The following is a 23,998-nucleotide window of genomic DNA, read 5'->3' as shown; positions in this document are numbered from 1 at the left end:
TGGTGCGTTTAGTAATCGTTTTTGAATGGGTGTTGAAATATTTCAAAATGCCAGATGGGACAGCTGACGCATCGCACGACGCAGTGAACTGTCAGGCGAAGATACAAAAGAATCTGCGTGTGAGAAAAATCAATAATAAAAGTTTTTCGTTCGCTGTAAGTGAAGAAAATTTTAGCTAAATTCGTGAAAATTGCTTACATTCGGAACCGTCGGATATCAGTGAATTGATTCAACGATGGGTGATAACGAACAGAAAGCAATGCAGCTGATTGCCGAGGCCGAGAAGAAGTTAAACTCTTCAAAGGGTTTTTTCGGATCACTGTTCGGGTATGTACCTACATTTTCTGCAGATTCAAATGGTCAGCTCACTCTGCTGGTTCCTCATACTCATCAACACGCGAAAGAACAAGCAAATGCTGGATTTAGCTTTTTCGCGTGTAAATGACTCATCGTTAAATGTCTACTAAGCACCACCGTAATAGATTTCGAGTTAGCAGTTAGCTATTCATTGTGCTAAATAGTAGAAGAACGGAGCTGATTGTTCTCAATCGTCATAGCCTTTGGTACATATGCACTCACGTATGGATACAATATCGGAGCATCTACAATTCAGACGATGATAAGCCACATCTACCAACGAAATCAATAATATATTAAATCATTTTGATTACACTTGTTGACCTTCGAGCAGTAGGAGTTGATTTTATGCATAATCATTGAATAACTGTTTTGACAGTGTTGTATTTTCCATTTCTTTTTTCAGTGGCGGTTCCAACAAGGTCGAAGAAGCAGTGGAATGTTATCAGCGGGCGGCTAACATGTTCAAGATGGCTAAGAAATGGCCCCAAGCGGGATCGGCGTTTTGTGAAGCGGCCAGCCTGCACGCTAAGGCTGGCAGTCGTCACGATGCGGCCACCAACTATGTTGATGCATCCAACTGCTACAAGAAGGTCAGTAGTCTAGACCGTTTTGGGCATACTTCAAGCATACTAATTACGATTCAGATGCATTTTCTTATTTATTCACACTTATGCAACGATTACCAAACGGTCGGATTATTTTTGCCCATAATGGACACACTAATCGAACTGACATTTAGTTGAGATTTGAGACATTTGTGCAGAGGCTTTTTCAACCACTTCACTCTGTGATGCCAAGCTCTTCTACACAACTTTTTGAGTCTATCTTGTTTGGCTTTCCGCCAGGACACGCATAACTCTAAGCGGACAAGCCCCTTGATATGCTACTACTACTATTCATTGGAGATTCAATCGTTGAAAAAACCCTGAAATCTAGTTGCCGAGCGCTCCATGTATGGGTCCCAGTTCGTAGATTATGGTATGTGATGATATCTACTGAGACTTTTAAATCATCAATGATCAAAATCGATGTACTTATGATCAAATAACTTCGGTTCGAGTTCGTTGAGTGCGAGCCAGTTTGCCAACTCATGCGTAATACCGTCAGAGCAGAGAGCTAAATCTAACACCTCTTCCCTGCCAGATCATGCATTGGGGGCTTCCTGCATTGAGTATATGCAGGCGATTTGCTGCATTGAGTATATGCAGATTTGCACTGCTTAAGCATTTCATCAATTTAGTTCTTAAATTGATATTTGAGCTTCCTTAAATTATGTGGTGGGTATTTGCATCACTGCCGATTGTGAGTGGAAACCCGTTTCTCCACAGTATGATACAACCGTTTTGAAATCATTAGAAGGTGATGATTCATAATGCGGCGAATTTGCCGAGCCGAAGAATAGACGTATTTCCTGTTTTTGATATTATCAGTCACATTGACTGTGACAGTACAAATATCATAAGTTTGAGGTCGGATAAAAGATATGCGTCGATAGCACTATTCACAAGTTTACATGCATGAGACATTTCATGTGGATTTGTTACGCCATTGTTGTTGAAAGCTATGAAGACGGGGTTAAGTAGCTTTCCAACATAGAAGTTTCCTTTAGGGAAATACGCATCTTGGACCAAAGCTATGGAAGTTAATTAATTAGTTTTTCAGCAACTAGAAGATACCAAACACGTTAGCTTATATTCGCCTATAGCGAACCCCGAAATGGGTATTAGAGACACGACCATCATTTGAATCCCACGATTTGCGAATAAACAAACGTTCACTGTGTCAGAGATTCGCTTAACACAGCAACTAGTCCTGCCATCCATTCAGTCCTCAGCACGAAGAAACACTCATATTTTATAGATATGTCGAAGAAAATTGTAGATTCAGAAGTCTAGTAATGAGCACGGACGGGATTGTGAGAATCACATCGATCCCAAAATCGGTTTTTCAACAGGATAAACAGGAGATTCATCAATATCATTGACATAAATATTGTATACAAGGGGACTTGACATGAGCCCTGGTGAAATACCATACTGGTGCATCTTCTTTGAAATAATGCTGAACTGCATCAAAAGCTACCCTAATGTCCAAGTTATCTAACCCTAGTAACAATTGGGGCTTTATGGTAATTTTATAGCTACTCATAAAACTTAGACTGCATCTATAGCGTGCTATAAAACTTCTGTTGTTACTTGGCCAATGGCATCTGCTTTTTTGTTATGATAGACCATTTGAATTTATGTTATTAGCTACAAATTATATATCGAAGCAAATCGACCCAGCTGTCGAGGCGAAACAGGCTCACTTTCACGAACAGCTTCCGGATAGAGCACTGTGATCGGCCGATACGAGTTGTGATCGGAGGCTGGTTTTTGGAGGACGATGATACTCACTTGTCTCCAATCGTGTGGAACATTATTACCTTCAAGAAACGTATTAAATAAATTCAACAAGCGTCTTTTGGCAGAGGCTGACAGATTTTGCAACAAGTTGAATTTGCTTCAGTCTGGGGTTTTATTGTAGCCTGATAAGAGGGTTAGTGAGAACTCCACTAAAACCTTCCCTCTGTAACGGATGGAGAAGCTGGAGCAAAGAGGACAAGAACCTCGCCAGAAGACGGAAGACCAAGAGGCAGACGCGTGAGGATGCTCCTACTGCTGAAGAGAAGCGCGTCACACAACATAAAGTACGCTAGTAACCACTCGACTATGCAAGAGATTATGACCAAATCACTGGGCCAAGATGCGGAAGTTAAAGCCTTTAACCCGGAGACGGTATGATTTTCTGCAACGATCTGGTTGAGATCACGATGGTAGACAAGCTGAGAGGCGCACTGAAGGCACAGTGCAACCTGGGCGAAGTGAACATGAGGATCTGGTTAATGAAGGGGTACGGTGGAACTCTTATAGGCGATGATTTGTTTACCGTTACCCGCTCCTGAGAAGGCGCTGGAGGCAATGTTACGGTTGGATGGTCGAGATTCCATTGAGAGTTGCCTCACGAGTGAATAAACAAGCGGATAAATGCTTCAAGTGTTCGGGAATCAGACAAGTGGCAGGGGCTTGCAATGGCCCGGACAGATCCAGGAAGGGCTGGGAATGCGGGAAGGCGGGTCATCTTGCGTTTCTCTGATAACGGAAACTGGATGGTGGATAGAACGGGACCGGCTGCGATACAAGTTATATTAGATTCCCCATTCAGGAAGTGGTAGAACTCTGATACGAAGGCTTCGTGATCGCCAAAATCAACGGCGTCTTCTGTGCGGGTAATATGCTTCTTCAAAGTGGACAGTGGAGCAGTTCAGCCTAATGCTGGAGCAGTTAACCGAGCATTTGACCGCCGGAAAGCTGGTAGTCGTTGGTGATGACCTCAATGCCTGGGCTGTGGATTGGGCAGTAGAGTAACTATCACAAGGGGGTGTATCCCGCTGGAAGCTCTAGCTAAGTTAGTCGTACGATTGTGCAATAAAGGTTCCGTTAGCACGTTTCAGAGAGACGAGAGGGAGTCTATTATAGACGTGACTTTAGCATTCGAGAGTTGCTTGCTGCGTTGGGATCCGGCCCGAGTTAGTCGGTCAGAGCGGGTGGAAGGTTTAAGTAGCTCTTTGGTGAACGCAGAGGCGGACGTTTTCTGTTTGCTGCTGCAAGTAGTGCAAACATATTTGACACCAGGTTCTTTAATCATATCATCAACCCCTGCGCAGCCAAAGTGTTCCCACAACAGGCATAGACAGCATTGAACCATTTCTTTTTCCGCCGCATCCGGACGTTCGCAGGATTGACAGTTGTGTTCCGTGATGTCAACACACGTGTTGGCACGATCATCCATCATTCCTAACCTCAATCAAAATTTCTTGAAGAATGTTGAGGAGAATATCGCTGTGATTGACCAAAGCCAAGATAGCAACACTAGTTAATCGTTGTAAGCTTCAAGCTGTAAATTTTCTTTATTTTAGTGTGATTCACATAGTCTCTATGTATCCTACTTACAAATTTTGGTGCACAAACGACCATGTGGAAGTGGATCGGCCGGTGTACGTCACCCTGATCACACGTCTACATTTTTTTAATTTTTATTAGAAATTTTGTAAAATATAAACCAGTGCTGTTACTTGCAGTAAGTATCTAGGTGATCTGCGTAACTGCGCGTCGACAGGTTTAGAATAAGCCGATAGGTCTACCTTCGTTTCTCCGTATTGTCCGATTCCTGCTGCCACCTCGCCATCTAATCGAATCTTACCATCTTCCTCACGTTTCTGGTGTTTCTCCAATTGTAGCACTCGATATCCCTGTCAGGTTGATACAGATAACCATCCCGGCGATAACGCAAACTGTGTAACAACTGAGAAAATCGTAATTTTTTTCATTGTATGATATTTTGTAGAATGCATGGATCTATCAACGCCAAAATATAACCCTGACCTAGGTTGCTTAAGAACATAAGATATTTGACTCGGAACAATTCGAAGATTTTGTTTCCACGCCAGGCTTTGAATCATCCAAACAGAATAAAAAAACCTATAGCTTTGACAGCTAACAGTGTTGCCAAACCTTAGCAAATACACGCAATATGGATGCCTACTAATGCAGAAATTAATAGAGGACATTATGATATAGTATAATGACCTTGATAGCGGTTTTAGAAAATATTGAAAACTTTCGGCCAGCTTTTTCGGTCAAATACTCCACTGTGCGTCGTCCGCGAATCCCAAGATTTTCACTTTCCTGAGCAGCCTTAGTGTCCAAACCCCACTGTACAACCCGCTCCAGAGTTGAAAAAAGAATAGAGCCTTGGGAACGTCAACTGTAACTCGCATGGACATCTGCCCTTCGTTCGTCTCGCACTGCAGCACTCTGCTCTGGAATTAGCTCTTCAGGATAGGCAGAGAGTCTGGGACCCTCATTATGTGCAACGTTGGCTCCCCAGCTGGCGCTGTTAAACACATTCTTCACATCTATCATGACCACAGCGCAGTATCGATCTCCTCATCGCTTCTGTTTAGATGCCTTCTCGGCACTCTCTAGTGCTGTCCGAATTACATCTACTGTCGATACTCCTTTGCCAGATCCCAACGACATCTTGAAGAGTTCCACTCACTCTGCGTGCATTTCGTCAACCCGTTAAGGATGATTCTGTCCTGTTTTCCGAGTGTACCCAACAGACAAATGGGTCTATTCGAGACCAAATCGCTCAGTGGCAGCCCCACCAGTTTCTGTACCTTTCACCTGCGAACCCGTCGTTAGTCCTTTGCCGATCCGTGTTTGCTCCTTCTTCTTCGTCGTACGGTGTCGGTGCCATGGAAGTTGGACCGTGCTTCGGGTAGAGACCCTCAACGTTTATCTTCGGCTTACCTATGCATGTTTCGGCTGGCGTCGACAAGCCCTTCATTTTCTTCATGACCTCCCATTTTCAAGCGACCATAGCTTCCTGAAATACCACATACACTCCTCTCTATCTGCCTACGATTCTTCGCTCCGAACCTGCCTTATAGCACCAAGACAAGCAGTGTGTAGTGTACCGAGCGTCTCGTTCCACCAGTAAGTTAGATGCAATCCATTGCGTGTCTTCGGTTTTCGCCACATTGTAGCGCCACAAGCCGTCACAATCCTTGATAAAACAACCGCCTCCACGTTATTGGTCCCGCTGTACGGCCGAAGTGCCTCAACGAAAAGGTAGCGAATCGTCTGGTCGTCACAATGGGTGTACACTCACAGCCCAGTCCATACTCTCCGTCGGTGCAGGACTGCAGAATGGGAGCGCTATTTCCAACAATCGAGCCGCTCTGGAGGAACAACTGAATATGGTAGAGCAAGAACAGTTTCTGCGGGAACAAGAACTGGAGGAAAAGAAGGAACTTAAGCGACTCGAACTAGCAGAGGCCGAGCACCAGCTGAACGAGAAAAGACTGCTGCTAGAGGAAGAGAAGAAAATTCGTGAACGGAAGCTGGCGGATGAATTGGCCATGAACATGCTACAACAAAAATTAAGGAGAGAGTCGCTAGAAAAGCGGAATGAAATTGTGCGGCAGCTAGCCCAATGCAGCAGCAGAGGCGGATCACTTCCGGATCTAAATGAACGGGTGAAGTGCTGGCTAGCTAATCAGAATAAGGCAAATGAGACAGAAGGAAACCCGGCTAATACCAGTGAACATCTCTACAGCAAAATTCCTTCCGTAGTCCTTTCGAAGCGTGATGTTTCTCCGAATCCTGCTCCATCATCGTTGATCCCAGCATTACCAACGCCGGATCCCCAACCGAAACCTGTTCCAAAGCCACTACCAATACTTTCGTCTCTACCACCCACTCCACCTCGTGCAGACATCCATACGCCAGACATCATCTGCTAGCATCATCAACGCCCACACACATGTACCGGAGTCTCCAATCACACCGAGCGGCAGAACAAATACCCGCCAAGCAGTTAAATCTTGGTTCGCATGTGGGCGTGATGGTCATCGTGTACCCGAGTGCGATCAATTCAAAGCAGCTAGCGTAGACGAAAGGTGGAAATTGATCCAGCAGAAGGGCCTATGCAGGACATGTCTGAACAGTCACGGGAAATGGCCATGTCGATCGTGGAATGGATGTGGTATTGAAGGGTGTCGACAAAAACACCACACTCTCCTCCACTCCTCTTCCCCTACCAACCGCAACGTTAGTGTTTCTGCTAGTCACGTTTCCTCGGGAGAGTTCAATTGGCCATTGTTTCGGGTATTACCGGTAGTCGTGTACGGAAAAACGTGCTCTCGAATTATTTTCGCTTTCATCGATGAGGGTTCCTCTTATACCCTTCTGGAACAGTCGGTCGCACAGATGCTCAACGTATCCGGTCAGAAAGAACCGCTCACCTTGCAGTGGACAGGAAATGTGACTCGAGTTGAGTCCGAATCACAACATGTGCAACTGGACATCTCTTGTCATAGGAATCATCGGTTCCGCTTGAACAATGCTCGTACAGTGCGTCATCTGTTACTCCCCTCTCAAACCCTCAAGTACCACGATCTAGCAACCCGCTTTTCGCACCTGCGGGGCCTACCATTGGAAGATTATGAGTTGGTTCAGCCACAGCTGCTGATCGGTTTGGATAATCTGCCACTCTGTGTTCCGCTCAAGCTTCGAGAAGGAGGGCCGCGAGATCCAATCGCCGGGAAATGCCGACTAGGCTGGAGCATCTACGGATGTATCCCTGGGCGCTCAACCTCAACAGCAGTCGTCAACTTCCACGTTGGAGCGGTATCTGATTCGGACCGCGAGATGAACGAGCAGCTTCGCGACTACTTCGCGCTGGAGAATTCTGGTGTTACCATCCCGAAAGCAACACTAGAGCCTGAAGACGAAAAGCGAGCTAAGCGGATCCTGCAGGAGACAACTCGGCGCACAGAAGGTGGAACCGGTTTCTAGGCGAGAAGGTTCGGGAGCAGATAGCGGAGTACGAGCGGAAGGGCTATGCACACAGAGCAAATCTCGCCGAGTTGACCTCCGTGGATGCGAATAGGACATGGTACCTTCCTCTTGGCGTTGTGACCAATCCGAAGAAACCCGACAAGTTCCGATTGATCTAGGATGCAGCGGCGAAAGTAGGTGGAGTATCCTTCAATTCGAAACTGCATAAAGGCCCTGATTTACTGACTCCTCTCCCGCAAGTGTTGTGCCAATTTCGACAGTTTCCTGTTGCTGTGTGTGGAGACATAATGGAAATGTTCCACCAAATCAAAATTCGTTTTCCCGACTGCCAATCCCAACGCTTCCTCTTTCGAGAATGCCCAACAGACTGTCCACGCGTCTACATTATGGACGTAGCCACATTCGGAGCGACTAGCTCGCCTGCCACGGCCCAGTTCGTGAAGAACTATAATGCTCAGGAGTTCTCCCGAGAATTTCCACGCGTTTCAGCCGCTATCCTCCACAAACACTATGTGAACGATGACCTGGACAGCTTCAGAACGATTGAAGAGGCTATCGAGGTGGTCAACGAGGTTAAGCTGGTGCATTCCAGGGGCGGTTTCACATTACGTCACTTCTTGTCGAACGAGGTGGATGTCCTGCGAGGGATCGGCGAGCTAGCTGAGGATGTAGCTAAAAATCTGAGCTTGGAGAGAGGGGAAAACTCCGAGTCGGTACTGGGAATGAAGTGGCCGAAAGACGACGTATTTGTATACACCTTTGCCATGCAAATTCTGGACGACGAACACATTCCCACCAAACGAGAAGTCCTCAAGATCGTTATGAGTTTGTTCGACCCTCTTGGTTTCATCGCTTTCTTTCTCGTCCACGGAAAAATTCTGATGCAGGACATCTGGACTAGAGGAACAGGATGGGATGAACAGATTTCACAGGATATCTACGTGCGATGGCGACAATGGACGAAACTGTTCCCGGAACTGGACGAACTACGAATCCAGCGCTGCTACTTTCAGTCGCCTTTCCCGAAAACTTTCGATCGCCTTGAACTGCACGTTTTCGTAGATGCCAGCGAAGTGGCGTATTCATGTGTTGCGTACTTTCGTTTGGAAGCAGAGGAGAAAGTGCAAGTGGCATTCGTCGGCGCCAAAACCAAGGTTGCTCCGCTGAAAACACAGTCGATCCCAAAACTTGAACTGATGGCGGCTTCACTCCGTACCCGACTGCTGAACATGGTGAAAAGCCATCACTCGCTCCCGATTACCCGGCAGTTTATGTGGACTGATTTGACAGTGAGCCTCGCATGGATTAAATCAAAAGATCATCGTCGGTATCAACAATTTGTTGCAGTTCGTGTGGGTGAAATACTAATGTCGACCGAACCGAGGGAACAAAATGGAAGCTTGGGCCGCAAATTTCAATGAACAATCCGTGGTTTCGACCACAAGATATCCTGCAGAAGCTTAGGGCTCAGTGGCCTAAAGAACAGTCAGTTCCAGAAACTTACGAAGAACTTCGCCCGGTTCATGTCAATCTGGGTCATTTCGCTCCGAACATGAATGTCTCTCGCTTTAGCTCATGGACCAGATTGCATCATGCCACAGCTTATATTCTCCGTTACCTCGACAACCTACTTCGGAAGAGCAAGGGTCGACATCTGAAACTCGGTATACTTACCCAGGATGAACTACAACGAGCTGAATACGTTTTGTGGAGGATTGCGCAAATCGAGGCCTTCCCGCACGAAATTACTTTACTAACCAAGTCCCAAGGCATGCCAAAAGACCATCACCGTGTCGTCGACAAGTCCAGCTCAATCTTTAAGACTTGGTCATTCCTAGATGACAACAAAATCTTACGGATGCGAGGACGAATCGGTGCAGCACCATATGCACCGAACGAAGCTAAGTTTCCCGTTATCCTCCCCAAACACCACATAATCACATTTCTTATTGTAGACTGGTATCATCGCCGTTTCCGTCACGCCAACCGAGAAACTATCGTCAATGAGATTCGTCAACGCTTCGAGATCGCCAAACTCAGGTCGCTTGTGAAGAAGGTTGCCAAGAACTGCATCTGGTGCCGCGTAATGAAAGTGACCCCAAAACCACCAGCCATGGCTCCGCTTCCAGAGATGCGACTTACAGCCTTTGTCCGACCATTTACTTTCGTTGGTCTGGATTACTTCGGACCGGTACTAGCTAAGGTGGGCAGAAGCAACGCAAAACGTTGGGTAGCTCTCTTCACCTGCCTGACAATAAGAGCCGTGCACATGGAAGTGTGCATTCTTTAAGCACAGAGTCCTGCATAATGGCAGTACGACGATTCGTATCGCGAAGAGGACCGCTCCGAGAGTTCTGGACGGACAATGCAACCTGTTTCCAAGGCGCAAGTAGTACACTTAAGGCGGAGATTGAATCCACTACCCGAACTCTGGCACTCACCTTCACCAGTGCAGAAAAAGACTGTAAATTCATCCCACCGGCCTCCCCACATATGGGCGGTGCGTGGGAGAGTCTTGTACGCTCGGTAAAAGTAGCGGTTGGTGCAATCTGGGAAGCACCTCGTAAACCAGACGACGAGACTCTGGAAACCATTCTGTATGAAGCAGAAGCGATGATCAACTCGAGGCCGCTCACGTACATACCGCTTGAGTCGGCTGACCAAGAAGCATTGACGCCCAACCACTTTCTTCTGGGCAGTTCAACCGGAATCAAGATCCTTCCGACGGAACCTGTGAATCATGGTACAACCCTTCGCAGCAGCTGGAAGTTAGCCCAATACATTACGAACCAGTTCTGGGTGCGGTGGCTGAAGGAGTATCTGCCGGTTATCGCTCGGAGAACTAAATGGTTCGAGGAGGCAAAAGACCTGGAGATTGGCGATCTGGTACTGGTGGCTGGCGAAACGGCGAGGAACCAGTGGATTCGAGGACGGGTCGAGGATGTGTTCCCGGGTCGGGATGGCCGAGTTCGACAGGCGCTGGTACGGACATCATCGGGGACCCAGCGAAGACCAGCCACAAGACGCAAGTAGTAGCGATCGCCGTAGCGCTGCATAGAATGCGGGTTCCGGACTATCTGTGCAAGGTTCTGGAAAGTTATCTCCAGAACCGAGTACTGGTTTACAAAACGAACATGGGGCAGAGGTCGATTAGGGTCACGGCGGGAGTACCTCAGGGCTCCATACTCGACCCAACGCTCTGGAATATAATGTACAATGGAGTGTTAACATTGGAACTGCCCAGGGGAGTGGAGATCGGCTTTGCAGATAATGTAGTCCTGACGATAATACGCTAGACCCTTGAGAAGGTGGAGATGTTGACGACAGAGACAATAGGAATCGTGGAAACCTGGATGGCTACGTCAAGTTGCAGCTGGCTCACCACAAAATTGAGGTAGTGCTGGTCAGCAACTGTAAAAAAAAATCCAGCGTATCGAGATCAGCGTAGGGGGACAATCCATCCCATCGATACGTGCGCCGAAGCACCTGGAATCATGGAGGAGCAAGAGGAGGCACGAGACGTCTCCTGACGGGTGTCTCATCCTCAATACTGAAGTATGGCGTACCGGCCTGGGCTGCTGAACTGACCTCAAAGCGGAACCGGACGAAGTTGACAAGCAAGTTTCGCGTAATGGCTGTTCGTACAGAACGATATCGTCGGAGGCGGTATGCGTAATTGCCGGGATGATTCCCATCTGCATCACTCTGGCTGTGGACGTGGAATGCTACCAGCGGAGAAATGCACGTAATGCAAGGAGACTGGTCCAAGCGGCTAAGTGACAGCAAGAGTGGGACAAAACGGAGAAAGGAGTGTGGACCCACCGAATCATTCCAAATGTGTCTGCTTGGGTACATAAGAAGCATGGAGAGGTGAACTTCTATTTGACGCAGTTTTGCTTCCGAAAGTAATGCCCTAGGTTCGACAATATCGTCGAAGAGATGTGCCACGACGAGCATATCTAGGATGCGGCCAACAGAGTAGTGACGAGTATACTCTCCGGGCTGCAGAGGACGTAGCGAAGGAACCAACAGAGTAGCGTCAGTGAACCGGAAGCTACGGTAGGGTAGATTCGCCGCTGTGGACTACCCGACAGAATCGTGACGAAAAGAAACACCGGTACCGAAAGAAATTTCGTTGTCAGGGAACTCTTAGTCGGAGTTCACCGCCGGATAATATCCGAATTGATCTTGATAAAGCTGGGAGCCAAATGGTCCAATGAAGTGGGTTTGGGTGTTGGGGGAAATTCCTCCGACGGGGAACTATCGGTCGGAGTAGGGAGAGTTCGCGGTTGGGGATTATCCAAGTAGATCGTGATATGGCCGGCCGTGATAAGATTTCGACTAACCGAATCGAATGGTTTATGTAACCTGGCCCTCCGCGGAAAATTTATTTGTGAGTGATTGCATAGCCTTTCTTAATTTGAGAATGGCAAAATATGGACAATTTGAGAGCTCCGAAACGATCACTGAAAACTGTGTTAATTTTTGTTTTTCAGAAGTTTTGAGAAAGACGGGAGCGAAAAAAATACCACGAGCGACGCGTTAGGCTACTGCGATCAGGTGAACCTAAACTGCAGTGCCGATGAAGGGGTTGGTTGGTGAAAGAAGAACAATTGCTTCAAACTGAAGTCGTTCACTTTCGCTCGAAAATCTCATCAATTTGTAAATTATTTTATTGAGGGGGATTTAAATTTGAATATTGATTGTAGTGGATTCAAATGAAGGCGGCGCTGGTGACCGCTTTTCACCCCGGTGGGTCTGTGTTCAACCCCAGCCCCAATCGTTCGGATTTTTTGACGTGAATGGTGTGAATCAATGCGAACTAACGGTTAGTGTGCCGTCATTGAAGCTTCCTAGTTAACAAGTAGAGGGTTAGTAACCGTTGGCATTTGTTGCAGGCTTAACAAACACATAAACCGCGCTTCAAAGTTGGGGTAGCATACCCTAAATGAGTTTCTCTCCAAACAAGGCCAGGTTGATTGTAGCCTCGAAATAGTAAATGAGCCGCCTGGGGGCCAAGAGAACTTGTGATGTGTATTGCAGAGTCATTGTGCTTCTGAATAACGTTTACGTCGTCGGCTGGATCGGGTGGAAGATAAACAACAGCCACACATATTCTAGTATCATTTATACGTATGTTTACATAAAGTTGTTCGAGATTGCAGACAGTTTCGTTCGGACGACAATCGATTGGATACTGCGATGAGGCCACCTCCACCTATTTTTTTCCAGCACAGGCTGTGTCCCTGTCGTTGCTATGAACCGTATTCATTGGACCGAACAGTTGAAGCGAACTGATTGCATCGTTCAGCCACGTTTCAGTAAGAACAACAACACCATACTCACCACCCAAAACAACGACGAACAGGTCATCAAATAAGTGTTGATTTTTTGTGTTTCGAATTCATCTCGTCAGTAACTAGCACCATCTGGATGTCTAGTTAGACGACGTATCTTAACTAGTACCCAAATTAGCACTAGTTATACACAAAAAATTGTCATCAATTGTTGGTACGCAGTCCTCTAACATTTTAGTAGTATATTTCAAGTTGTTTATGTCGGCAACTATCTCATGAAACAGGAACGTTTTTCTCAGTTGACTAGTGGGCAGAAGAGAAACATAGCTGTCGGATATGTTAGATCCACCGAATGTCTGAAACTGTGACACACGTTGAAGGTGCGTAGCCGCCAACTAAGGTTCTCATAGCGAAGTCACCTCTTTGGTGTCCGTAATAGACACTCGGTGTGGTCATCGGCGGAAAATGAACATAAATAAATAATAGAAAAAATGAACGATTATGAATGGAATTTGGCATCACTGATGATATTGCAGCTCCCAGAATACGGCGTTTAGTTTGCATTCAGAACTTAGGCACGATTGTGATCTCAGAAGGTGACTTGAGATGAGTATATTTTTGCTAGCAGTTTCGGTATGAGCGTCATCTTGAAGATTACATAGTTTGTAACATTGACAGTTCTTTGTGGGAGGGTTGAGTTGATGCTGATGTCTACTGTCTTGAAATGAGTTTAAAGCAATCATATTCGCCTGGTAGATACTGCACAGTATTCCAAGCGAAAAGCATTGGACATTTGAGTTAATTGCAGTGATATTCCAATTCCGTCTATCATTTTTACCGCTGATTCCTTCGCTATTCATGTAGCGATTTTCTATACCAATTTAAATGTAATAGTCATACTTTGTAAAGTTTTTCCTATGAGACACGCAGACGTGATCTTGATCTTCCTACGCAAAGGAATCCATAAAATTATTGAGAAACAACGGTCATTGCCATTCAGTGTAGAAGCTGCTTATCTTCTGCATCATAAACTGGCACCACTGCACAGCAGTATCTATCGTTAGCTTGAACTCGTTGTGAACGGTTGTGTTTTATTTAAACTTTAATATATTTAATTTTAACTAATTCTCGTTCTTGGCCTTTCATTTCACCGAAACACTGCCAACAGGTTATGGGCCCAGAGAACGGTGAAAGTACGTGAGTGTGGTTTTTGTTTTACGCGGATTGGTGTGATTAATAGACATCATTTTCTGTCGTGCTTATTGGAACGTGTTTAAACGCTATTTGGATGTTTAAGATGCGACTTTTATTAACCCATTATTGCCCAACCTACTATATATAGTAGGTGCTAAGAATAACACCTATTACTTAATTAATAACGCAGAACAGGCATTATCAAAGAGGTAATATTGTTCATATACTCTTGCAGAATATGTTTAGAGAAGTTAGAGTGGTTTAACCAGTGTTTATGTTTTGTTTTTAATCAATTTTTCCTTAAGGGGTTACACATTTTTGTTAGGATGAAAAAAATCGATTTTTTGTAAATTAGATATTCTGAAACTACATACGCTGAGGAAAATTTTCTCAAAGTTTCATTAAGATCAGAATACTACAACTTGAGTTACAGCTATTCATAGACCGATACCCATTGACCACTCGTAGGCGATGTGTAGTGTTTGATACGCTAGACCGTTGACACGCTGCACCGACAGTAAAGCTCAATTATCTCGGAGTTGTATTTTGTTGAAAAGTTCATCCGCGGCCATCACGATATCTCAGGAACCGATTAACCAATCAATCTTAAATTTTCACTGGTTGTTCCTTGTTATATCAGCTACTTTGAGCACAAAAATAATTTTACTGGAATGACTATATCATTTTTCTTCGATCGGAAAACACAATTTGTGATGCGCGTGAAAAATAAGTTGGGCAATAATGGGTTAACACGCGAAAAGTTGCTGAATGTGGTGACAGATGTGCAGCCGGAACCTGTTCCTGGAGATCGGGAATCCAATGACGAGAGGGCGCAAGCAATAATTGGCTTGACTCTTGAGGATAGTCAATTGGTGCATGTGATGCCGGCAAAGGGAATGTGGGATGCGCTGAAAGATTATTTCGAGCGTGCGTCCCTGTCTAGCGTAATTCACGTCGTGCGTCGTTTGATTACTATGGGGATGCCAAAAGGTGGGAATATGGCGGATCATCTGAAGGAGAAGTAAAGGATTTTTGGTTTGTTGCTCTGATGCTGTCTGGTCTCCCTGAGTCGTACGACACCCTCATTGTTGCGCTTGAAGGTCGCCCTGACGCGGATCTCACGGATCTCTGTAATGGGTATGCTTCTGGATGAAGGGCGCCGTTGTGCTGAGAATCTTCTGGCGAAAAGGCTTTTGTTACTGGATCTGGAAAACCAAAAGTGAGTGAGAGGCCAAAAGCGAAGAAGGAAAAGGTTTGTCATTACTGCAAGAAGGCCACTTTCGTCGGGACTGCCGGAAGTTGGTGCAAGACCGACTGGAAAGAGAAACGTCGGAGAAGGCGCGCATTGCTAAATGTACCGTTAGTGATCAGGAACTGTGTTTGATAGCTGGTGTAGCTGGAGGTGGTTTGTGGTACCTTGATTCTGGTGCTACCTCTCACATGACGAACGATGCATCAATGCTGCAAGATGTGGACAGTTCAAGAATGCCCACTGTGTGTCTGGCGGATGGAAGTTCCATCAAATCGGCTGGTTGTGGTACAGGTATGTTGATTTCCGAAAACGAAGCTGGTACCCGCATCAACGTTAGGCTTGACAGCGTGTTTCATGTTCCAACGCTCTCTCGGTGAGTAAAATCACAGATTTGGGTTTTACTGTAATTTTCGAGAACATGGGTTGTCGAGTGTTGAAAGGAGGAAAAGCGGTGTTAGTGGGACAACGTAGAGATGGGCTGTACCATCTCAAGCAGTTTCCGGAAAAGGTAATATTAGCGTCGCCTAAACACGGCAATCTTTGTCAACATTTATGGCACCGACGTCTGGGTCATCGTGATGTACAAGCAGTTTTCTCGGGTAGTCAGCAAAAATCTGGGTATAGGTATGAAGATCGATGCTGGCGACGTGCAATCGATTTGTGGACCTTGTTGTGAGGGAAAACTGAGTCGGGATCTGTTCCCGAGTGTTTCTGGAAGCAAATCGAAAGCAGTGGGTGAGCTGGTTCATACAGATCTGGGAGGTCATATGGAAGTTACCACACCGCGGGGTAATCGGTTTTACATGGTGATGGTGGATGACTTCAGTAGATACACGACAATTTACCTGCTCAAGCGGAAATCGGAAGCAGAGCAGTACTGTAGCCTAATGAAAAATCAGCATGGTCGCTTTCCTGGGATTATTCGATCAGATGGAGGTGGCGAATACTCTGGCGCATTATTCATCAGCAGACTGCTCCATACTCTCCGCAACAAAATGGAGTTGCTGAGCGAAAGAACCGGTACCTGGTAAAAATGGTGAGATGTATGTTGGCGGAATCTGGTTTGCAAAATAAGTATTGGGGTGAAGAGATTACAACGGCAAACTATTTGCAAAATCGCTTATCGTCATCGTCGGTTGAATCAACTCCATACGAATTGTGGCACAAGATGAAACCGTCCTATGCGCATCTGAGAATCTTCGGTTCAGAGGCTTATGTGCACATCCCAAAAGAAAGGAGGCGTAAGCTTGATCTGAAAGCAGAGAAACTACATTTTGTTGGCTATGCTGAAGGACGGAAGGCCGACCGTTTTCTGGATTTGGCAACGGATTCTATCACGATCAGTAGAGATGTAAAATTTCTCTAGCTGTGTGAGGTAGCTGTGCGACAGCATCCAATAGAGACCGGAGGTGCTAGGAAAGAAAATTTCGAGGTTCCGTTAATTACACCTAGTTTAGTCGAGCAGGAAGAAAATGGGTATGTAGACAGTGAGCAGCAGTCTGACTTTGAATCGGTCTTCGAGCCGGATCTTGATGCGTCGCTATACGATAGTGCGACTGATGGTGATCGCTCTTTCTGAGGGTTTCCCTTGGACGAAATTGCAAGACGTTCAGGGCGGATCATGACAAGAATACCGCTAACGAGGTTGATCGAAGAGACTTTTGCTGCTGGATTATTGCTTGAGGAGTTGGAACCATGAACTTTTCGCGAGGCAATGGCCTGTGAGCGAAAAAAGAAATGGCAAGAGGCCATGTTAGACGAACTCAAATCTCATGCTGATAATACTACCTGGAAACTGGTTGATTTACCTGCTGGTAAGAAAGCTGTCGGATGCCGATGGGTTTTCAAACTCAAAAGAAATGCAACAGGGGATGTCACGAAATATAAGGCTCGGCTGGTAGCGCAAGGATATTCCCAGCATTATGGCGAAGATTTCAAAGAAACTTTTGCACCCGTAACGAAGCACTCGTCATTTCGTGTACTGTTAGGATTGGCGACCAGAAAGAAAATGATACTTCGGCATTTGGACGTGAAAGCGGCCTACTTGTACGGCACACTAGATCAGGAGCTTTACATGCGTCAACCACCTGGCCCTGTGGTCGCTGGTAAAGAAAGCATGGTATGTCGTTTGAAACGGAGCATTTATTGGCTGAAACAATCAGCGCGATGCTGCAATCAACGGTTACATAGCGTATTGGTGGAAATGGGTTTGAAACAGGGTAAGACTGACCCATGTGTGTACTCAAAGCAAGGGAAGAAAATGGCAGTGTATTTGATGGTATGTGTTGATGACATAGTGATTGGATGTGAAGACGAAGAAGAAATTCGAATAGTGAACGAACAATTGAAGAAAAGATTCGAAATTACGGATTTTGGTGATCTTAATTTCTTCTTGGGATTAGAAGTGCGCCGAGAAAATGGAATATATAGTGTTGGGTTGGAAAGCTATATCGACCGAGTATTGGAAAAGTTTGGGCTCAAAGACGCTAAGGGAGCTAAAACACCGATGGAGGTGGATTATGCGAAGGTGGATGATAAAAGTCCGCTGTTTCATGACGGGACCTTGTACAGAAGTCTTGTTGGTGCACTTTTGTACATTACCGTCTGTGCACGACCAGACATAGCGGTAAGCGCAACAATTCTGGGAAGGAAGGTGAGTTCGCCCTCAGAGGCGGATTTGGCTGCGAAACGAGTCGCGCGTTACCTGAAAAAGACCAAGGACTGGAGATTGGTCTACGGCGATACTGGTGGGAAATTGATTGGTCATTCGGACGCGGATTGGGCCGGCGATGTTAAAACCAGGAGGTCAACGACCGGATTCGTTTTCCACTACAGCGGGGCTGCTGTATCATGGACGAGTAGAAAACAGATCTACGTTGCTATATCGTCCATGGAGTCGGAGTATGTGGCACTAAGTGAGGCAGTTCAAGAGTGTGGCTACGGGGTCTTCTTAACGATTTTGGAGAGCAAATGAAGCAACCTGTGAAAGTCTTCGAAGACAACCAGAGCTGCATAAAATTCATAGCATCCGAATCAGCCGTCGTTCTAAGCATATCGAAACTAGGGGACACTTCGTCAGGCAGTATTGCGAAGATGGCCTGATGCTGTTGGAGTACCGTCCGACCGAGGATATGGTTGCAGACATTCTCACTAAACCGTTGAATGCAATCAAACAACTTAAGTTCTCAAAGATGCTTGGTCTATCATCTGAGAGTGGCAGTGTCGTTGAGGAAGAGTATTGAGAAACAACAATCATTGCCATTCAGTGTACAAGCTGCTTATCTTCTGCATCATAAACTGGCACCACTGCACAGCAATAGCTTAGCGCGCGTGAGCAGCGATTTTATAGTATCTATCGTTAGCTTGAACTCGTTGTGAACGGTTGTGTTTTATTTAAACTTCAATATATCAATTGAGTTTCACGTCCAAGTGTGTCGCTAGCATGGAGGAAAAAGCGCAGATGGATGTCATTTACACTGATTTGAAAGCAGCATTCGACAAAATTGATCATAGAATACTTTTATGCAAGCTGTCTCGTCTCGGCATTTCTTCACAATTGGTGTCTTGGTTAGATTCTTATCTTTCCGGAAGATTTCTGCGAGTAAAATTAGATAACTGCACATCGTCACAATTTTCCAACAAGTCTGGTGTTCCACAAGGGAGTAACTTGGGACCTCTGCTGTTCGTACTATATTTCAACGACATCGCATTGCTGCTGGGAGCCGGCTGCAAACTAGTTTATGCTGACGACTTGAAGTTGTACCTTGTTGTTCGTTCTGTAGAAGACTGTTGGCGCCTACAAGGTTTACTACAACTTTTCGTAGATTGGTGTGGCAGAAATAAGCTTGTCATTAACGTGGCGAAATGTCAAGTGATTACATTCCATCGTATTTTATGCCCGGTACAGTTCGATTATAGGATTAACGGTACAATTCTGACAAGAGTTGAGCAGGTGTGTGATTTAGGAGTGCAATTGGACGCGAAACTGACATTCGATTTGCAACGCTCGCAGATTATTTCAAAAGCAACACGTCAGTTGGGATTTATTTCCAAGATTGCTAAGGACTTCAACGACCCACATTGTCTGAAGGCACTGTACTGTTCACTCGTCCGCCCTATTCTCGAAAACGCATCAGTGATCTGGTGTCCGCATCAAGTAACGTGGTGCATTAGAATCGAACGTGTGCAGAAACGATTTGTGCGCATGGCTTTAAGAAATCTACCGTGGAATGATCCAGCTAATTTGCCAGCATATCCGGATAGGTGTCAACTTCTGGGAATCGATACGTTGCAACGCCGGCGAAAAATACAGCAAGCGCTGGTAATCGCAAAACTGATTAACGGTGAGATGGATGCTCCAGAACTTCGTTCGGAAGTAAACTTTCGGATTCCTAATAGAACACTACGTAATACAACACTGCTTCAGCAAAGATTTCATCGTACCTTGTTTGGATCCAACGAACCGATTACCGCATGCACTCGGACATTCACCGCAGTGGAAGAGTTTTTTGAGTTTAATGAGTTGTCCAGTCGCTTCATCAATAAGATTAGCCGCTCTACTGTGCTTTGATGTTTTTATTTGATGTGATATTGTTTTACTTTAGTTTATCAGATGTATTGTCATTTATAACTATTTATAACTCTATCTGTCCATTTAGACTGCAAAGTCCGATGGATATAATTATATTAAATAAATAAATAAATAAATAAATATTTAATTTGAACTAATTCTCGTTCTCGGCCTTTCATTTCACCGAAACTCTCTGACAACAAAAATTAAAACGGTAACCAAAGAGCATGTCTTAAAAATTTATTTTCATCTTATTCTCAGTGCGACCCGAACGAGGCCGTCAGCTGTTTGTTGAAGTCGATCGACATCTACACCGACATGGGTCGTTTTACGATGGCTGCCAAGCATCATCAAAGCATCGCCGAAATGTACGAAAATGAAGCCAACGATTTGGTAAATTCATCCTCTTTTACTCTACAGATCTTGAACTAATTTTTTCTTCGCCATTTTTTCATCAGCAACGCGCCGTGCAGCACTACGAGCAAGCGGCCGACTACTTCAAGGGTGAGGAATCGACCAGTTCGGCTAATAAGTGTATGCTAAAGGTTGCCCAATATGCGGCCCAGTTGGAGGACTACGAGAAGGCTATTCAAATCTACGAGCAGGTGGCCGGTTCCTGTCTGGACAGCTCGCTCCTCAAGTACAGTGCAAAGGAGTACTTTTTCCGAGCTTCGTTGTGTCATCTAAGCGTCGATCTGCTAAACGCGCAGCATGCCCTTGAGAAGTACGCACAACAGTATCCGGCCTTTCAGGACTCACGAGAGTACAAGTTGGTTAAGGTAAGTCGAGTGTATGCTATTCTGAGTGAAGACAATCTGTAATTTTTCTGCCATCATTAGACACTGTGCGAACATCTGGAAGAACAGAACGTCGATGGTTTCACCGAAGCGGTCAAGGAATACGACAGCATTTCCCGGTTGGATCAGTGGTACACCACCATTTTGTTGAGAATTAAAAAACAGGCCAACGATAACCCCGATCTGCGATAAACAGCAACCGGGATCATGCCGATCATTCAACTCCATATATCTATCTCTAAAGGAAAATATAAAATTTGTTTGATTCGAGATATTCGTTAAGACATACAGCAGCAAAATAGCAGAGCTAGCAAATAATAATCGATGGATGTGTGCGTGCTAATAGACCAGCAACAGAGCGTAGAATCGCAATCTTTTTTATTGAATTCTAGTTTCCAATATTATACATATGCATATATACTACCAATTACTTAGATTAAGCGAAATATTATCCCGAAGGAGCAAAACATGTACTTTATGGCGTATAGGTTTTCGTTTTGTTACGACGGATCTATCATTCCGTTTTAGTTGTTAAATCAAGCCACTCAAGATTGTTACAACTGAGGTACGTCATTCGTCTTAACCGTCTTTCAAAAAAAAACTATTTCGTCGGAAAAGTTAAAGGCGAATTTTACAGACTATAGTTGAGTTAGTTCGGCTAAATTGCAAACCGTTTGTTCCTTTAAAAAAATGGATTTCTCACGAAAATCGAATAACTTATGGCTCTCAAAATGACGTACATTATTTTCATGATTAATATGTTTGTTGCTTAATTATTAAATCTATCAAAATATAAGAAAGTAGGGCGAATCGTAAAATTCATTCAACTTGTCAAACGCTTTGATAATACCAACAACATCAATTGAAACACAATGACGATGTACATTTTCAGTTCAACGCAGTTAATCGATTGGAGAAAATATGGCCGTAAATTCATCTAAGTCAAAAATGTGTTTAAAATCATGCTTCAACGATATCAATATCGTGTTAAATCGTCAATCTTTCGTGAAGTAAATATGAAAATTCCACTCTAAATACACGCATATACACATACAGAACATACACACACATCAATGTATTGAAATAAAACTAAAGTCCGTAACTAACTGCTATTCGTTGAAGTGAGAATAGAACTTAAACAACCGAAAGAAAATCAACCCACACTGGAAGAAAAACTAATTAGAAATTTAGAAAAAAAAACCCTTATCACTAGCTGAGCGGTACAAGTCTTAGTAATTTACTATAGAAGCGTGAATTCAGCAGAAAAAAGCGTAACTCTGAGCAGTATCGTTATTGAAGCAACGCCAGAGCCGATTATACCGACTATATTAAACTACTGAAAGCTAGCAAACTAATAATATCGAGGTTGTTAGTCAAATTTTGAATCATGTTGACAACATTATAGCGATACAAGTGAACCAGCGTCAAGAGACCGGAAGGAGAACGCAACGAAGGCGGCGGTATTTGTCGATATGAGCAAACAAGCTAGCAACCCGCTACTCATTGGAGGAAGGGCTGGAATGATATTTCATTGCAAACGAGAAAAAGCGCGTAGCTGATGAGTAAGTTAAAAAAAACTAAAACAATTACATGTTTCCGAATTGCAATAAAGACAACAAAAATACTTAAAGATCTAAAATGTATTTGTTTTATTATCCGTTCCACTCACAGTGTCTTTCGTGTACAGTTTCATGTGTAACACCACATAAAAATATTGGAATAATATTATTGCAGGTTAATACCCTCTCCAAGCATATTTGAGCAGACACCTGCTTTAGGATGGTTATTGCATTGCGCCTCGATAGTGTTGCATTGAGGAGACCGAGAAGGCTTATGGGCCTTTTTTATGTTTTTTTCATACTCTGCACCAGCCCAAACTAACAGTCAACTAAGAGCTTGTGCACGCTGGCGTGGCCGATTGGCGGGTCTCCATGGATTGACTTTTTCTGTGGGCTGTGTTTGCAGACATTGTTCAACAGCTTAACGGCAGTCTTTGTGAGCACGGCTCGCAGTGGAAGTCATTGTGTGTTGATTTATCGGTCGACCTCGGCAGCGTGCACAGGCGCATTAAAAAAATAACAGTAGAACCCTATTAGTTGTGTTGTGTTGTGTTGTAATAATTGTAGTTTTTGGTACTAGTGTACAATTGTGTGCTAGCCGTGTGTCTATCTGTGTATGTGGGCGTCTGAGTATTTGTGACATGTGGACCAGGGAATGGATGCAGAACTGGCTTATATGATGGAATAGTGGGTGATCCTTCTTGGGATTCGTTGGTCACTTTTTACTGGTGTTCAATTCGTGCATTCGATTCGATTCATTCGGATTGGATAAATAAAGGTACGATTGATTTACCGATGTACGTCAATCATCCATTCCCGTCCAGCATAGCATGAGAAACTTCTAACGGAGTTAATTGTCGTTAATGGTAAATATATATCATTTTCTGGCTTTGGACGATTCCAAGTAGTTTTATTGCATGGTACATGTGTTGTTCAATTAATATTCAATAACAGTACTAACTCTACTCTTTATTTTATTTATTTTCGGTCTCATGCGTCATATTCCTCTGATGACTTCTCCGAGATAATTTAACATAAAAGGGCAACATTGCTGTCAACAATGACTATTCACTGCCATCAGACGTCGCCAGGTTTTAGAAAAATTGAGATGTACTTTCATACTCAATTGAATCAGATAAGTAGGAACGAACAACAAACTGTAAGTAGCATATTACACATGTCTTATTTTAACATCATGCATATTTGTATTAACATATTATTTACAGGTAACCCACATATCTCAACATGCAACACTTCCCATACACACGTAAACATTCACACACGTAAATATACAAATGCTCGACAGGTGACTGGACCAAGTGCATTCACTCGTAGGATCTATCATTTCGATGATCGCCTCGATTCTACGAAACCAGTGCACAATTAAGCTGACATAAGCTAGTCTCGTCTAGTGAATGCATGTAACCTGGAAGCCCCAGACACGACAGGACGAGACGGACAGATGACGGACTGGACTCGACGGGGCCTAGTTCAGAGTTTTAAGCATTCTTCAATGCACGGCTAGCGACCTCAAAAAAAAATTGTTGCAGGTTAATTCCTTAA

General features: G+C 44.6%; 1 protein-coding gene across 1 annotated transcript; it reads left to right on the top strand.

The window, feature by feature from the left end:
• The first annotated feature begins 99 nt into the window (after positions 1–99).
• Positions 100–22,515, top strand: LOC131686041 (alpha-soluble NSF attachment protein). The gene is made up of 5 exons (XM_058970156.1): positions 100–327; positions 764–950; positions 20,341–20,472; positions 20,538–20,858; positions 20,919–22,515. The coding sequence occupies exons 1-5, from the start codon at positions 236–238 to the stop codon at positions 21,066–21,068; spliced, it is 882 nt and encodes a 293-aa protein (XP_058826139.1). The 5' UTR covers positions 100–235; the 3' UTR covers positions 21,069–22,515.
• The last annotated feature ends 1,483 nt before the right edge of the window (positions 22,516–23,998 follow it).

This window comes from Topomyia yanbarensis, chromosome 2, assembly GCF_030247195.1.
Source record: "Topomyia yanbarensis strain Yona2022 chromosome 2, ASM3024719v1, whole genome shotgun sequence".
Lineage (NCBI taxonomy): Eukaryota > Metazoa > Arthropoda > Insecta > Diptera > Culicidae > Topomyia > Topomyia yanbarensis.
The sequence above is the reverse complement of the archived record's forward strand: the minus strand, read 5'-3'. Positions and strand labels throughout refer to the sequence as shown.